This window comes from Xiphias gladius, chromosome 3 (genome assembly GCF_016859285.1).
Source record: "Xiphias gladius isolate SHS-SW01 ecotype Sanya breed wild chromosome 3, ASM1685928v1, whole genome shotgun sequence".
In the NCBI taxonomy this organism is placed as follows: domain Eukaryota; kingdom Metazoa; phylum Chordata; class Actinopteri; order Istiophoriformes; family Xiphiidae; genus Xiphias; species Xiphias gladius.
Window position 1 is genome coordinate 616,013 of NC_053402.1, and position 17,786 is coordinate 633,798.

Here is a 17,786-nt window from a genome sequence, read left to right on the forward strand (position 1 = left end):
TTCAGCGCGCTCGAGTGGAACACGGCAAGGGTGGGGAATTATCCAAACTTTCTAATTTTTTTGGAAAATTAATCAATAGTCATAACAGCTTAGTTACTGAAAACGTTACCTAATTAGCTGTTCAGAGTAATAACTAATCAAACAGGTGTTACGGAGCGGGACCACGTGCCTCCACCCAATGCGTGTTTAAACCAGATTGAAAATTATAGCTAGAATCGCTGTCGGTGTCCTCAAAAAACGTCACTTTGTTTGTTTAAATCCTTTCTAACAAACGGACCGTTAGAAACCGACCACAACACCGGAAGTAGGCAGGAGCGAAGCCTCTCGCTCCGCGTAGGTCAAGGTGGCGCCGCACGTTCATCCGTACCGCGCAGGTCCGGAGGGCTTCCAGCGGCAGGGGAGCGAGCACGTCGCGTCTGACGTGGAGCGAGACCGCGGTCGCCTTCTTGCCAACGCTTTCGCTTTAACTTCTTGCGGGAACCATCGTTCAAGCTTAGGAGCAGGGTTTCTGTCCCGGAACGCCGCCCAGACACGAATACGGAGCGCCAGGGAGATTCTGCCTCCTCGCAGACTCGTAACTATTATGGCTGGTAGCACCAACAAAACGGTGTACGATATTTTTCAGAGCATGGAGTTCGGACCGGCAGCCACTTCTAGCACCGCCACCGCACAGGTAAAGTTACCAGCCGGGGCTTCAACAGAGGGACAGATGCTCCGGCTGCGGTCGGCTTCAAAGTGTATTACGCTGCTTAGTGACAAACGCGACCAGGGGTTTCTGCTCGCTAGCGTTAGCCTATACCCGCTAGCCCGCTAGACCCATGTGAAGTTCATTAACTGTTTGCTGACTGTAACTCACAAGACAAACATGTGACTTAGACTGTGCAGAAGTTAGTTACGAAATGTCGAGGGCGAAGCCGAGCCCGATGTGCGGACACACGTTTCCTCTTGAGGGAAATTAAGCCACCGACTTTTGATCATGGTGCCTGTATCCATTGCCCCGTAGAGTCAAGTCACAGCATTAGGACTTGAATTCCTGGCGGAGCAGTCGGTTGATGGAGCAGGCGGTTGGCGGTGGAGATGTTTGTTGGATCAGAGTCCAGTCCACATACAGGTGAATGTGACAGAAGCGCAGACTGGTGACATTCCTCGCTGTTTCTCCCTGCGGCCGGTTAGCTCTGACTGAAGAGTCAGACAGAATTAAAATTGTCTCCAAAAGAGAAGTTCGTCCCTGCAACATCGGTACGGTGCACACTGTACATGAATACATGTATTCTGTGGTTCAACGTGTGTACAGACCAGAAGACCTGTCATCGACCCTTACAACGTTTGTGCAAGTTCTCGCACCCAAATGAAACTGAAGTTGAGGTTTAGTCACGTCAGCTCGACCTGGCCTTTTTCATTCACTGTTCATCAGGCAGCTGCTCCAGGGGGAGAACCACATATCTATTCTGTCTCTGATTTTTAGGAGGCTGTGGGGCAAGTTCGCCTCTGTCACTCGGTAGTGTGTGGAGAGCCCTTACAAACACCGTTGACCTATGGCTCAGTAGCCTTTTTTATTCTTGCATCTACGTCCTGAACTAATGATCCACCGGTATGGTTTTTAAAAAAATAGAGGCATCACAGAGCTTATCTAAGAGTGGCAAGAGACAGAGACAGTGGTTCAGAGAGAAGGTCAGCTCTGTACTTTGGTCTTCTGTCTGTAAATAGTTGACACACTCCCCCCGCCCTGTCCGCCTTTTTATCAGTCACAGTCCAGCAGAGGTGGCGTCTTCCCGACCAATAATGGATCTGCCTCGTTTAGGGAAGATTTCAGTTAACAAGCTCATTATGCAGTGGAATTAAAGGCGGACTACGCTTTCCTGCATCTGTAAAGAAATATTTCTAGTTCTCTTATTTTGTGTGCGTGTGTGTGTTGAAAGAAAGTTGTTTCTTTCGAGATGTGGACGCGTAGTCCAACTTGTGTCTGCAGGTTGACTGCAGACAGAGTGGCGTGACTTACAGAGGGAGAGGTTTGTCATCATACCTGATCCAATGGTGTATATGATATGATGACAAAACTTATACCAAGGGGGCGTCCTCTTTTTTTTTTTTTTTTTTTTTTTTTTTTGTTTTTTTTTTGCATTGGCCCTCTCATGGCCCACTCAACACGTAATAAATCCCCAAAAAAAAGTGACCCCTGAAATGTGTATATGAATGAAAATGTTAAACGACCTAACAAAAACAGCCGTTATCGGGACTAATAGACGCGGGTGGGTTGTTGTCAGAGACCCAGATATCGCATTTTTTTTAAGCCCATTTACATCGACGGATCCAGACTGCCGTGCACATGGGAAAACTCGCCTGCCGGAAAGTGTCGTGTTACTATGGCAACCTGTGGCTGTGAGCTGTAATGCCACTGATCTTGTTTGCCTTGTTTGTCAATGTGATGAAACGTCATCAAAAATGTGCAGTAGGAAATGGAAACCAACAAATCTTGCGGCGCCCTTGGCTCATCTGTAAGGAACCCCAACATGCTCTGGCACCCGCTTTGGGAACCACTGGCCTGCACACCACTCGGACAGATACACGCTTTCCTGAGCACCGCTCAGCGCGATTTGAGCAGGTCCCAGTGTTTCTTCTGCGTTGAAGGTGTCCTTACGGCTGTTTATACACCTGTCTGCTTGTCATCAGAGCACCTAAGACACATGGGTTTTTTGTTAATGATGGAAAAACTAGACACGCTTTTTTCAGTCACCGCGGTTGAGGCGTTTCCTCAGCTCGAATGTTTCTCTGATAATTTCTTCTCCATTAGGCCTGGCTGGATCATCATTCTCGTTCTCTGGGTCTGTTCATCGACGGCAGGTTTGTCCGTCCGGCAGACAGACAGACTCGTTCCGTTGCTGATTCTAAAGGTAAGGAGCAGCCCACATTTACAGTGCACGGAAAGCTGCTGATTTAGCTCACTTGTTGTAGGTCAAAAATTCTCACAGCGTCTTAGACGGCAGATAATCCAAACAGGTGGGTTTGGATTTGTCAAATCAGACAGAATCCAGGAAAGTGGTTGCAGCACCGTCTTAGATTTTGTTCAGAGTTTGTCTATATATTAATGGTTGGGTCCCAAAACTAAGGCCTGTAAAATATTTTTATTCACTTCAAATGTTTTTATCTTTTTTTGGCCTTTAATATTTTTTTAATGTTCACGCTCTCAAAAACGCCTTATCTGGGAGTCAGTGTTTGGGCATTGACATCTCTAAAAGTTTTATTCCTTGCCTCACCAAACTCTCCACAATGGAAGACAAACATGTTCTCGGTACAACTGAACCATTAAAAGTTTGTGCTGGATGCCTGTAAATTTTCTGTAAGGACCTAGATTTGGAGAAAGTGCAAAATTCCCTCATTTACAGCGTTTTTCGGTCATTTGCATAGCACCAAAATGGTATGTGGGGTAGCTGGAAGGAAGATGAAAATGTGCGTGGAAATAGCTCAGTGAATGGTCATTTAGTGTTCGAAGTGCCACTGTCCTTCCATGTTCCGTTCATAGATGAATACTCGAAGTTAAAGGCATTGTTTTACCTCTAGGAAGAAAAACATCCATAATGAAGAAGCAGGGTCTTCCCTGGGTGTCCCAGCCTCTGAAACATTGGTTGGAGTAAAGAAGTCCATGTTTTCTATAGAATCATTTTACTATAGGTCATTAATGCAAGCTTTATTCTTTACTATCAGGGCCTCATTTTTAGGGAAATGCATTAAATTTGACAAATGCTATATTCACTGGAGTTGTTAAATTTTATATTTCATACTCAGTAAAAAAATTCAAATAACCATTGAAAATCACGTGCAATGTAGAAAACTATGTTCTAGAAATTACATGTGATGAGAACTATTATCCTTTAACCATATAACCTGAACGTCAGGACTGAACTGGGGACATGCTCGGTGTTTGCTTGTCAACGTGTAAGGGCATCTACTGATGATTTCACTGTGTGGACATGTTTCAACATGTGTCTCAGTACATTTTCCATTTATAGCTTTCTAACTGTAAAATCACATGTATAAACACATGCAGCATTTTACGCGGATACACATTTAGAGAGGGAGCTTGAGAGGGCCAATCAGGATAAAACTTATTCCTCCTTATACCAGAGGTTTATCAAAATATTCAAATTATTTGAAATATCCAGGAACCTAACTGGAGACACACTTCCCATCTCCAGTACCGTCTGTTCCAACGAACATACTGAAAACATGTTTATCCTTTGTTTCTTAGAATTCCTACGACACTATATCGATAATCATGGAGATACTGAAGCGAATAAATGTATAGACAAGAATTGAACAGAGCCCGAGACGGAGCTGCAACAACCTTGTCTGATTTGACACGGAACGACCCAGTTCGACTGTTGTAAACCCAGCAAACGCCAGCGTTAACATAACCTGATAGGATGTGACGAAGCACCAAAGTTGATAGGCACGTGTGCTAAAATGACCTGCTATTGCACACAGTCAAGAATCCACTTAATTAAGAAGTGACTGATTGAACCTATTTCTGAACGTCCTCATCAAGGAAACTGTTAATAAGGTAACCTGCATCAGTCTGGTTGGAGCATAACAGATGAGAGTCTTGTTTGAAAGAAGACTGCTGAAACCAACCACAGGCCCCCTGATTGACCGCTCTGCTCTCTAGGTGGAAATGTGTGCAGCACTGTGTGCGCTGCGGAGCACGATGTTTCCCAGTGTGCCGCCTCAGGTGTGACTGGCTACAAGGCCTGGAGTGGGATGACCTGCTACAACAGGGCTAAAGTGCTGCTCAGGTAGGACAGACTCCGCACGGCCTTTTCTACAGTAGAGGTTAACAGATGGTGCCAGTGTTTTGGCATCTTTCAGCCGGTTTACCACCAGCCTACTCCACTCTATTGATGGGTGTGTCTGCTTGTGTTTTGCCTGTCCTCCGACAACAGACTGGTGAGCATTCTCGGGCAGCACAGTAAGTGTGTCTCGGAGCTGTGTGAGCTGTGTGAGGCCTCCTGCTCGCCCTCCGCGCTGGTCAGACTGCTGCAGTACTACGGCAGCTGGGCTCAGCTCAGAGACACTCTCATCGCCGACTGGGCACCACTGGGTGAGGGGGCGGGGCTTTGTTAGCTTTGGAATTCATTTTTGATGGAGTTTTCTTTTTTAAAGTTGGTCTAATTTTGTTTGCTTTTCCTTATTTCCCAGGTGTGGTGGCAGTAGTCGTCTCCGATGACTGCTCTCTCTATTCCCTTATGCTCAAAGTCCTACCAGCACTGGCCATGGGTAAGAGACACACACACACACACACACACACAGGGTTCCCTTGTGAATTAGGATAAAATGTATGGCTGTGACTAACGAATACTTTCATTATCGACTAATCAGCTGATTTATTTATTTTTTCTTTATTGATCATTTAATTATTTGGTCTATAAAACACCATAGGACAGTTGCCCAACCAACGCTCCAAAGGCCAAGGATATTCCATTTATTAATAAGACAAGGGACGGCAGCAAATTCTCACATCTGAGAAGCTGAAGCCATTTAAATACTGGGTATTTTACCGGAAAATGGCTAACTGGTTATCGGAGTAGTTGCAGATTAAGTTTCTGTCGATCAGCTGTAAAAGCTCTTTTAAGAGGCGTTGTGAATAACTGAGTATCTGCCTCCTCCTAGGAAACTCTGTCATTATTGTCCCTGGTCGGAGTACCGCCCCTCCAGCGCTCCTGTTGGCACAGCTTTTTATGGCGGCAGGACTTCCTGCTGGGGCTCTTAATGTTTTAACCGGAAGTGACGTGTTGCTGGGTGCCACAGTGGCCCAGAATCCTAGCATTAGCTACGTCACCTACAGCGGCAACAAGCAGGTGTGTGTGGGAGAGAAACTTGGAGTTTCTAACAGGAGAGCGGAGAACCTTCCTATTCACGTGTTTTGATTTTCATAAACTGGGTTTTAATGTTAGCAAAATTTCCTGAAGCAATACAACAATGTTTCTCTTCTCTTTCAGGATGGAGTAGTGCTGTGTAAGGCCACGGCAGGAACGGGCGTTCCCATTTCTGTCTCCCCCTGCATCGGTGCCACATGTCCCTTCATCATTTTTGAGTCAGCTGACATTGACAGTGCTGTGGACGGAGTGATAGAGACCGCCTTCAAGAAGAAGAAAGAGGTGGTTCGCTTGAAAAGCATCGTCGTGCCATCACATCAGACCACCGCATCCGCCCGTCTCTTCAACAGTCCTCTCCTCCCCTCTCCCCTCAGGTCCACTGGGTGTTGTGCGTGCAAGAGAGTGCGTTGGACAGTGTTGTGGCCCGTCTCAGGCTGCGTATGGCGGGGATGAAGTGTGTTGGCCTGGCCGCTGATGCAGACAGGGTCCTGGTGGAGGCTGCGGTACAGGAGGCTCAGCAGCAGGGGGCCACGGTTAGTCGGAAAATCCGTGCAGCGACGCTCAAAATGAGCGACTCTGCTCACAACCCTTTGACTCTGCATTGTGTTCAGACGGGGGGCTCTGCGCTGACCCGGGAACTGAATATATCTACTGGTCATTCATATAGGCGGCAGCTCAATGGCAGCACACTGCAAAAGAACTCGTTATTTTTTAGCTCGTGTGCCATTCCCTGTTATACGACCGATTTGGCGCTTGAGAAGTGCATGAGACCCACTCCCAACACCTCTCGGTAACATTTCAATAAGTCACACTGCCTCTGTTCACGCAGAGAACATACCGATAGTGATACATGACACTTGTACTCGAGCACACCCCTCATGAACTGGCCACGTTTCACATCAGTGCTGCTACTGTACGTGATCACAGTTATGGCGAGTGGAATCACACGCTGCGCAAACTCGGTTACACCACAGCTGTGCGCACTACAGTGTAGGGATCAAGAACACTACGTGCACTGCCGGGTGTAGTTTCACGCCGACAGCTAGCTGAAAAGGCCGGTGCTCCGTGTCTTTATCTGTCGGTATTTTCAGTATTTCCTAGCTAGCCACACAGTCCCCTTGATTGCTCTGCTCATCTGATACTGTATAAAGCACATATAGTGAAAAATGCCCATTATTGCTTTACAATGGTGCTGTCTTCACATAGCTGACTGTGTCTGACCACATGTCACAAAACCCAAAGTCTTCACTTTTCAGTGATCACGAAGCGGAAAGAAAAGCAAGCGTATATCTGAGAAGCTCTAACCTGCAGGTGTCTGGTCAATAAATAGCGTTATTTTTCTCTCTGTCCTCAGTTGGTTCAGCCCTGCGCTGCTCCTCCGTCAGGTACCCTGTACCCTCCCACAGTGCTCTGTGGGGCCGCCCCCTCCTCTCCGTTTGTGGTCAGCCCTTCCCCTGGACCGCTGCTGCCTCTCATGACCTTCAGAAGCAACACAGAGGCAGTGACCCTGGGTAATGAGGCCTCTGCGGATGCAGTTGCAGATGCAGGAGTGAACGTAATTGAAGCCGTGAAGACGTTGTCTGGTTATGGACAGTTTGGTTAACTTTGAAAAATATGAGCCTCGCTCCTCTAAAACTAAAAAGCTCATGTTCACTTTTTTACTTGTGGATGCAGTGACGGTACCCACGGTACACCTCATGGGAGCCTTGGTGGATCTATTATGTAGAACATTTTAATGGCATTGATTCGTCGTCACAGTGACTGAGATGTAAATGTCTCGTGTGTGAGCCTGTGGCGGCCGCTTCACTGCATTTTCTGGTTTACGGAACAGTGATTTCTCTGTTCAGAAAAATGAATTTCAGAGGAATACTACAATTGTTTTAACAGTGAATTTCCCCTTGGACCAATGTTCATTAAGGCCTTTGTTCTACGCAGGGAACCACAGTCCTCATGGCCTGGCAGCCTCCATCTGGACTGAAGACCTCACCCTGGCTCTGGAGACAGCAAAGAGGTACACACATTCGCACACTCCTACATCTTCCCCTTCTTTGTCGTCTTCTATTTGTTTTTCAGTCCCATCGTACTTAGTTTTCTTGTATGTTTCTTTGCTTCTTCTTTGGTGCGTCTGATGAAGATGAATTCTTCTTCTTCTTCCTCTCTCCCCAGTCTGTCAGTTGGCTCAGTGTGGGTAAATTCCCACTCTGTGTCTGACCCTTGTCTGCCTGTTTCTGGTCACAAAGACAGCGGCACCTGCACCGACGGAGGACAGGAGGTGGGTCTCAGTGGTTTCTCACACTGTTAACACTTTGACAGGAGACACCGACACGGACCGAAATGCAGTAAAAGACTTATTTCTGTTGTGGTCCTTAATAAAGACAAGAGACACTTAAAGTGAATTGTGTGAACGGAGACCAGGGTCCTAGCATCCCTGCCATGGCGGGCAAATGCCCTTGGATCTGCCCAGCAGCGCTGCAGCTCCTCCAACAAGGCAGGCAAGGGTGGAACCTCAAAAGGTGGGGGCTAAAGGAGTCTGTCGAAAGAACGGATTGCTCATAAGATGAGTAGCTGGAAGGTGATCCAGCCTGACCTTAGCCAGGGCTGCACGCTGTGTTGCTCGCAACGGGCAAGATCCCTTCCCTAGTCGGTGCTCCCAGAGCCGCTGAGGGGAAGTCTCTGGCCCATCCTCAGCCTCCACACTCGCAGGGTCAGCCCCCTGAAACGACAGCTCAGGGGAAGGATCCTCCCTGGGGCTAAATGCACATTTACAGGCTTGAAAATGACACTTTGATGCCCTTGTCGACATTACGTCGTCATCCTCACCCGGATCCCAGGCAACCACTTGAGGGGTGGGTGACGGAGGCAGAGCCTGCACGCAGCCTTTCCTGTCTCACCGTGACCGGCGGAATGTTAATACGTGGATCAGACAGGACTTCCCTAAGGTGACCCACACCCAGACACTTGAGGTACACATCAGCATTGTTGTACTCACAATGGGGGTCAAGCTAGGAAATCTGAGTGAGAACTGTGACGAGGCCACAGGACGCGAATCAGAACCTCTAGCAGACATAACCAGACAAACGAGGAGCTAGCCAGCCAGGCTAATCCGACCTGCTGCTAGCCTAGTTCGTCTGAATTGCACACGCAACTTGACAAGCTAGGCCAGGAAAACCAGAGGAGAGCTTTGGACTAACCACTGCTCACGACTGGAACATCTAGTATTTAGAGGAATGCACTGGCACAACCAACCGTCTAAGACTGTTAGTGTAGCGGGTGAGCAAGCCAGCGCAAGACAAGGATGCTCCAAAACCTCCAGATAGGAAAGATGGAGAGGTAGGATAGCTTGTCAACCACAGCCTTGGAGGGCCACAGATTGCAAGGAAGACAAACATCAGACACAGAATGTGCTCACCTCCCCTGGACCCGCAAGCAGAATACGGAACCGAAACACGGATCCACAGAGCACTTAGCCTGCGAAGAACACCAGGGTGACAGCGAGAAGATCAGAGGGGCCGGATGTAGGCCTGCACGTGGTATTCACAGCTGGGACGCGCAGGTAGCCTACACCTCACTTTGTTAATATAAGATCTGGACCTGCGCAGAGTGCGAGGACACACAGCCCCTTTGTTCACTGCCACTGGCAGCCAGGAAGGAATGACACGGAACGTATCTTTTTTAATGAGTTGTAGTCGGTTTTGTTATATACTGTAAATGATTAAATGTGCCAAGACTAAGACCAAAGTCGAAAAACTACAGACTTTAAAACAAAAAAGAGCTATCGAAAGACAAACCAAAGAGTAAAAAGGAAGAAAAAAAAGTAATGTAGGTTTCATTTATTTTATCAGCTGTTTGTGGTGGTAAAAGTACAAATCTTGATATCCCTCTTTATGATCCATCTTAATGATTTAAGTGACATTATTATTTATTGATCTACTCCGTTATATCTTTGACTCCTCTGATAGACTTTTACTACATTCTGTCGTTTCTGCAGCTCCGCAGACACCGGCTTCTGCAGGGATGAAACGTGACAGAAGAATGTCACTGACCACTAGGCAGAAGAGTCTTGTACTGTATGTTGACCTCCTCTCTGCTTTCTGCCAGGGTCTGTACCAGTTTCTACGCCCGTCCTGCTCTTCCTCTCCTGCTCTTCCTCGTTCCTCCCCTGTCTCTATGGACTACACAAAGTTTGGAACAGCAGCTTCGCCAGCTGTCATCCCTGGTGATTCAGACCCTGCCAGGTGGGTTTGTAATGCTCTCTTTACTTCAGGGCATCATAGCAGCACACATAGGCGTATTATAAATACAGCGCATTCAGAGAGTTTTCAGACCCCTTCACTTTTTTCTCGTTATTATGTTGCAGCCTGATGCTAAAATCATTCATGTTCATGTTTTCCCTCATCAGCCTACACTCACTGCACCATAACCACAAAGAGAAAAAAGAATTTTAGAAATGTCCCTAAGCCACTCCTGCGTTGTCTTGGCTGTGTTCAGGGACATTGTCCTGTTGGAAGGTCAACTTTAGACCCAGCGATCCTGAGCGCTCTGGACCAGGTTTTCATTAAGGATCTCTCTGTACTCTTCTCCATTTTGCCTTACCTCAACCCGGACCAGTCTCCCTGTCCCTGCTGCTGAAAAATGCCCCCACAGCACGATGCTGCCCCCCCAAACTTCACCGTTGGGATGGTACTGGGCAGGTAACGAGAGGTGCCTGGTTTGCTCCAGACATGATGCTTAGAACTGAGGCCAAACGGTTCCCTCTCGGTTTCCTCAGACCAGAGAATCTGGTTTCTCACAGTCTCAGACTCCTTTAGGTGCTTTTTCGCAAACTCCGAGCAGCTTCCACGTGTCTTTCGCTGAGGCGAAGCTTCCGTCTGCTGCTCGACACAATCCTGTCTCTGAGCTCAGCAGGCAGCTCCTTGGACCTCATGGTCTGGTTTTTGCTCTGATGTGCATTGTCAGCTGTGAGACCTTCTATAGACAAGCGTGTGCCTTTCTAAATCATAAGTATTAAGAGCAAAGGGTCTGAATACTTATGTCAATGAGATATTTCCGTTTTTTCCTTTTTAATAGATTTGCCAAAACGTCTAAAATTCAGTTTTCCCTTTGTCATTACGGGGTATGGAGTGTAGATTGATGAGGGGTCTGAATACTTTCTGAATTCACAGTATAACGTAACTATCAGCATAATATAATGCAGGCAAGGTTCTACATTCATGGCTCCCTTGCTCCCTCCTTTCCCTTCAGTGCTCCTAAGTCCTACCTGCTGTTCGTCGGAGGGAAGGCGTGTAAATCTGAGTCCGGCTGCAGTGTGGCTGTGCAGCCAGCAGGCGGCGGCAGCGTGTTAGCCTATTGTCCAGATGGAGGCCGGAAAGACATCCGTAATGCTGTGGAGGCAGCTGTCAAAGTCCAGCCTGGGTGAGAAACTCGCACAGACACGGACACAAACACACAGGTGCTAGCAAGTGGGGATGTCAAAGTCCAGCTAAGAAAACACAAATCTCTACAAATCCAGTGTGGAGAAGAGGTGTGTCCTGTTCCAGAAAGGGGGCCTAACTAACTCTCAACTTAACCCTGAACTCTGATCAGAGTATGTTCACTCAGAGTTAAGTGAGGGCATGGTTACTGAGAAAAGCTATCGTCAACAGCTATGATTCCCCATGGCAACAGGTAACGAGAGGGCAGAGCCTCCAGATATTGAGGAAGTGTGAAGATGTTTTAGATGCCGTAATGCACATATGCATGCAGGACCTTTTTTTTATATGAAAACAACAAAACACACACGCAGCAGGGAAAGAGAGTCTCAATGAGTGAACACGATTAAATTATCATCGGGGTAGTTCAGGCATTCATCCTTTACAAGGCATGGATTTCCTTAACGGGTAATAGGTGGCGTTTTTTAATCTGTAGTCAGCTGTCGTTAAACGGGGGAAAAACAAAATGAAAAAAATATAGATCAGGAATGTGACTGCCAGTAAAAGTTTTTTTTTTTAGACGTCTATTTTACATTTTATCACTGGCTCTACGGCACATTTCAAAGTGTTGTAAATTTGAATGCTCTGGAGCAGAAATCCCAGTTTCCCCTCATCTCAGTTTCAACAAACTCAAGCGTTTTCAATGAAGTTTTGTGGAACAGGCCCCTGATATAAATGAAATACATGCAAACCTTATTGTTTTGATCATAGGCCAGACGGTCAGTTCTCTTTTTTGCTTAAAACATTTTCGACCTTGACTGGGTTTTCAGCTGCTTCACTACAGAGAAAATTACATATGCAGTTTTTTAAATACAGTCCTAACATGTCAGTGACCATCAACAAAAAGATAATAGGATCATCTAAAATTCTGCTTTAGTGGCACAGCTTAATCCTCTTTGACGTTTCCCAGTTAGAGACCAGTTAGTGTGCTGTGAAATCTGGCCCAGGTTGAAACACCTTATCCTAGTGAAAGTGTAGCTACTTTTAATGCTGCACACAGCCTTAAACCTGTCAGCATTTGCCAAAAAGGGGAATTTGGGCTCCGTAAAGGAGCCTTTTTCAGGTTTTCAGATGTTCACGAGGACACACGTTGGAAAGTATTTCACAACCCAGCGGCTGAGTGTGTTTACCTACAGTCAAAGTCCAACATAACACAGATTTGCTGAGTCACACGCAGTATATTAACATGAGTATCAACAGAGTGTACCAACAGATCTTGATACGCTGAAATCAAGTCAATGCACACCTCTTCCGGTTTTCACACCTAGACCGTTAAAAGTGCAGTTTAGGACTCTGATATTTGGGAGTTTTTAACAATCATTCCCCTGAAATGTAACCAGACAAAGAAAACACAGAGATGTTGGCGTGTGAGTGCTGCCACCCAGGTTTGATCATAAAATTTCTTTGAACGTCCTTCCCCTCCTCCAGCTGGATGAAAAAAAGTGCGTCTGCACGCGCTCAGTCCCTCTACTCCCTGGCCAAGGGCCTGGAGGCGAAGAGGCGGGACATAGCCGTGTCAATCAGCGTCCAGACCGGTCTGTCGATGGATGAAGCCGAGAAGGAGGTGGACCTCGGCTTTGCAAGGCTCACTGATTGGGCAGCTTACTGTGACAAAGTCCAAGGAGGAACTCTGGTGAGGCTTTTTATACTGTACAACATTTTATAAAAGAAAGTCCTTTCGGAAAATCCTTCACTTCAAGACTGAATTAGTACTACAAATGAATCCCTCTCCTTCAGCCTATGCCCCAGTCTGGCTCTGCTCTCTCCATCCCTGAAGCCCTGGGAGTCGTGGGGCTCGTCCTCCCAGACAAGAATCCCCTCCTCTCCATGGTAACGCTTCTTGGGGCGGCCATCGCCACTGGCAACGCCGTCATCATGGTGCCCGGTCAGAAAAATCCACTGCCAGCCTTGGCATTCATTCAGGCAAGTGTTACGATGTTCGGTGTGCTATTGGGTTCAGGGAGGAGGGAGGCAGGATAGTAACAAACACAAGAGCAACAAAATAAACTCAAGTACAAAACGTCAGTTCAGAAAAGCCAGGGAGCGTAAGTGAGTTTTGTTTTGTTTGTTTTTTTAAATGTCAGTTGAACTGAACGGTATTCAAGTGAGAGGTAAACTCGTCCAGAGTTTAGCAGCAAAGATAGCAAGACCTCGGTCCCCCTCCATTTTAAGTCCAGTGTCGGGCCTTTCAGGTTTCAGAAATGTACTCTGGAGGCTTCACCCTGTGGGGTCTGGTAGATGACTGAAAATGTACATCCAATTCTAAACTCCGCTAGCAGCCAGTTGAGAAATGTGCTTCCTGCGCTTTGTCTTTGTTAGAATCCGCAGTGTAATGAATTACAATAATCTAGTCGTGAAGGCACAGAAGCAGGGACTCATTTATCCGGACTTTTAAAGAGATCAATCAAAGGTTTTTTGATTGGAAAAAGCAGGATTTATCTGAGTAGAGAAATCCAGCCCGGAGTCTTCGTGACACTTCCGTTCTCAGCGTATACTTTGATATCAAAGGTTAATGTCTGGGGCGGCTGTGGCTCAGGTGGTAGAGCGGGTTGTCCGCTGATCGCAGTGTGGACGGTTCGATGCCCAGCTCCGACTGTCTGTGGCAAGACACTGAACCCTTAGTCGTGAGCTTATATAGAGCTTCTCTAGTCTTATCGATGGCTTTACGCATTCACCCGGTGCTTTCTACACTCGCACACTGATAATACATCAGGGTTTTAGTTGGGTTTTAGTGGGGTTTAGTATCTTGCCCAGGGCAGGACTGGAGGAACCAGGGTTTGAGCCACCGACCTTCTGGTTCGTGGACGACCCGCTCTACCTCCTGAGCCACAGCTACCCGTTGTCTCTCCCCTTTAAGTCGCCTTGGATGAAAGCATCTGCCCAATGAGTAAATGTAACGTCCTAGAGGCGGCTGCAGGGTCTTGTGAGGACTCTAGAGGCCAACATGTGGCCGTTTCATCCCCCTTTCATCCAAATGGTCACATTTTTGCAAGATCCAGTCTCTCATACAGAGTTTTTATGCACATTTTTTGAAACATTGTCAATTCAAATAAAAAAAAAACAAGACGGAACATCACATGTTTTTGTGGAGTAAATCGTGACACACAGGCTTCCACTGAGGAGACGAACGGGAACGTCAGACCTGTGTGGAGCCATGGGGAGACAAATGAATACGCGAAGCAAACAAATGCCAGATTTCCATTTTCGCCAGCTGGAGGTTTGACTGGCACACTTTTAATGACATCATCTCATCGCACCCTCTTCTCCTGTAATGGTTTCCTTGGCTGACTGGAGACTTGGTGCCCCTAGCTGTTTATCTGGATGTACCAGCTCCTAATATTTGCATGACAGTAGGAACGCACATTAGTTTGAATGTTCTGATTTCATCTTTTAAGCCCATTGTCCTCCTCCTCCTCCTCAGGTGCTCCAGGGGTCAGACCTGCCAGCAGGTTTGGTAAATGTCATTTCAGGAAGTAGGGACCAGCTCACGGTGGCTCTGGCTAATCACAGTGTCGTCAAGGCCATCTGGTACTGGGGCAGTGCTGAGGTGAGGACTAAACACCAACACATACACCAGCTCTCCCAAGAGAGAGCTGAGCTCCTGAATGCAGAATTAGTTCAAGTCCCAACTCTGAAATTAACAATACCTAGGACACCCAGCCCTATCGAGTGTCATCCTTTTGTGTCCCGCTCTCTGGTTTCCTGCCGTAGGGCTGTCAGTACCTCCAGTACACCTGCACCAGCCCTCTGAAAACCCTGCGCCTTTTCTGCCAAAAGGAGGAGGAGGAGGAGAAAGACGGCGGGAAGGACTGGACTCGGCCTTATCCCTCGGTCCTGGAAGAAATGTGGAGAAACGCCGTCCAGTGGAAGAGTGTGTGGATTCCCACTGCATAGGAGGGATGAAGGTGACGAGATGAAAGACAGAGAAGGAAAGAGAGAGGAAGGGTTACAGATTTCTCCCCTTTTGACATCTGCCGGTAGAGTTAACTGTGACTTGTAGGATGTAGATTGAAAAGGAAGGATCGAAAACTAACTGTGACCATGAAAAATTATAAGATGCCTATGAAACGGACAACAAATGATCCCAGCGACTGACTGCTGGCTACACCCTACCCTCCTGACTCCAGGCTTTCAGTTCTAGCTGACCACTGTTGATTTGAGAACTGTCACTAGCAGGTTCTATCAGCTGTAACTAGTCAGCTAATGAAACAGACACGACCTACTGGTAGCTGGTTGAAGATTCCAGCTGACTTATCAATGTTTCCAAGTGATTAACGGGGTCCTCGTTTTATTACTACAGGGTCTTACTATGTAGCCCTTGATGGCTACATGCATATCATTCTAAAAGAGCTCTCTGACGGTATCCAGGATCCTGCTCAGTGCTCGTGTTTGTCATGGAAGGGGCTAAAGCAATGACTCTTGGCCCTGGAAGTGACGCTCTGTTACTACTGTAAATGAGGGAAGCGAGCACGTTAGTCGGCCGACATTGGAGCAGTCAGAACGCTGTTTAATCCATTTCTTACATTTTTGGTCTTGTGTTTTTTGGGTTTTTGTAAAGGCAGAGGCCTCCGTGCCTATTTACGGTTGCCTCACTATGATTGGACAGTCGCTTTTGCAAGTAATTTTGGATCAGAAATTAACCATCTATAGACCCCGAAGCATCAGGAAATGTGGCACCACGCAACATTTGCAGAAAGACGTCAACCTGTCGTCAACAAAATCAAAGAAAAAGAAATAAACACAAGTCTTAGAGCCAATGAAATGGTCATCTCATAATATGCAGTGCATCTGCACTATCTTCATCAGCCCCGTGGTCATACGAAACACCGTCTCTCGCCACTGGGAGTCCTCGTAAATGACAGTTAAAGCTCCGACCTAAGAGACTGTTATGGCTCTGACCGTTTCTGCTAGAGTTAACAAAGGTGCGTTCAGGGACAGATAGAAGTGAAGGCCACAGGTCAGACAACAGGGATTTACCGTAGTGAGCAGAGCAGAATTGAAGAGATTAAACATATGAACCGATTTCATTGGGGGGAAATGGCAGGAGTACGCCACAGAGACGTAGTCTGGGTTGAATTTTGTAATTTAAAAAAAATATATATATATATATAAAAAAGGTAAAAAGACTAAAAAGGTAATAGACTTACTTTGATGAGGGTCATGCTGGTCACCTTGCTCGTGTTTTTTTTTCTTTTATTTGTTAACATGTTGAAAAACCGTTTGTCACTGATACCAAAAAGGTGAACATCTTCCCTCATTGTGATGAGGACGTCCAGTGTGTCCAACTAGCAAGGCGATTGTAAACACAGAACCAGGTCTACATGACATTTCCTAGTTAGAGAAGAAAAGACTACATTAGCTCCGTTGTTTGCAGTCAGAGAGTATTTCGGGTGTTTCGGTTAAATGAGATGGTTTTGCATTTTGGTGTTTTTAATAGTACAGACGACAATGAAGGACGACGGCGGCCACACAGATCATACTAGCTAGTGGGAGCATTTCATTGTGGGTTTGCCTCACCCGATGACCTGATGGCTTTCTACCTCTGTCTTCTGACTCCCTGTCATTACATCAGTGCTCGGTTTATTACAAGTATCCTCACTTTGAGCTCAGCATCTGTTTTCCCTTTTTTCAGTCTGCAACTCGAAACCTCATCTGCCTTACAGTTCTGTCGACTGAGCAAAGATTGATCGACTCTGTGTGAACACAAGCCAAATATGTTAAAGTACTGTACTGAATATCCTGTATAACTGTACAATAATACTGCCTTTAGCAATGGAGCTACACTCATTAATCTGTGGTGCAAACGTTCCCATTGAAATCAGTTTGTTTTTTTTTCCATGTCCAAGTCCACATAATAAAAACAAAAAACGCATTTTTCAGACCTGTATGTGTTTCCAGAGAATGTGGGTCTGTGGCTCTCACGGTCTAAAAGCTTTGAATAAAAGATCATTTAATGACTTAACACATTCTCTTGTCATGTTTCTGGCCATGGCTCTGAGGCTGTTGTTCTGTCCTACAACAGCTACTGAAAGGCTTGTCATAAAAAAATTTGTACAGACATTCATGGCTCCCAGAGGATGTGACGTTTCCTAATGACTTTTCCTCTAGCGCCTCCATAGGGTTCACATTTGTGGGTTTGAGTGAAATGTCTCAACAGCCATTGGAAGAATTGCCATTTTGTTTGGTTCAGACATTCATGTTCCCTTAACTTTCATTAGCGCCGTCACCAGGTGTTCGTTTTATTTTGTCCCGTACTCTAAACTAGAAACACCTGAAAAACTAAGGACAGTCTCATCAACCTCGGATGTACTTTGAATTTAGTGCTAATTCATTAATCACTCACAACAAACTAAAACTGTGGAAAAGCTGAGTGATTCATTTGAGAACAACGAGGAAACAAGTGCTGTTACGGCTTAGTAAGATCTATTCAGAGAGAGAAACAAAATGA

The 17,786-nt window shown here is 46.4% G+C and overlaps 1 protein-coding gene across 2 annotated transcripts; it reads left to right on the forward strand.

Moving 5' to 3' along the window:
• The first annotated feature begins 382 nt into the window (after positions 1–382).
• aldh16a1 (aldehyde dehydrogenase 16 family, member A1) lies at positions 383–17,300 on the forward strand. Of its 2 annotated transcripts, none has more exons than XM_040124153.1 (17): positions 383–673; positions 2,792–2,891; positions 4,664–4,790; positions 4,938–5,095; positions 5,194–5,271; positions 5,665–5,852; positions 5,994–6,152; positions 6,245–6,403; positions 7,225–7,381; positions 7,806–7,881; positions 8,037–8,142; positions 9,969–10,105; positions 11,112–11,282; positions 12,767–12,971; positions 13,076–13,261; positions 14,760–14,885; positions 15,050–17,300. In XM_040124153.1, the coding sequence occupies exons 1-17, from the start codon at positions 584–586 to the stop codon at positions 15,230–15,232; spliced, it is 2,406 nt and encodes an 801-aa protein (XP_039980087.1). In that variant the 5' UTR covers positions 383–583; the 3' UTR covers positions 15,233–17,300. The 2 variants fall into 2 exon arrangements, with proteins under 2 accessions (XP_039980087.1, XP_039980088.1); XM_040124154.1 differs by lacking the exon at positions 383–673 and adding an exon at positions 710–1,111.
• The last annotated feature ends 486 nt before the right edge of the window (positions 17,301–17,786 follow it).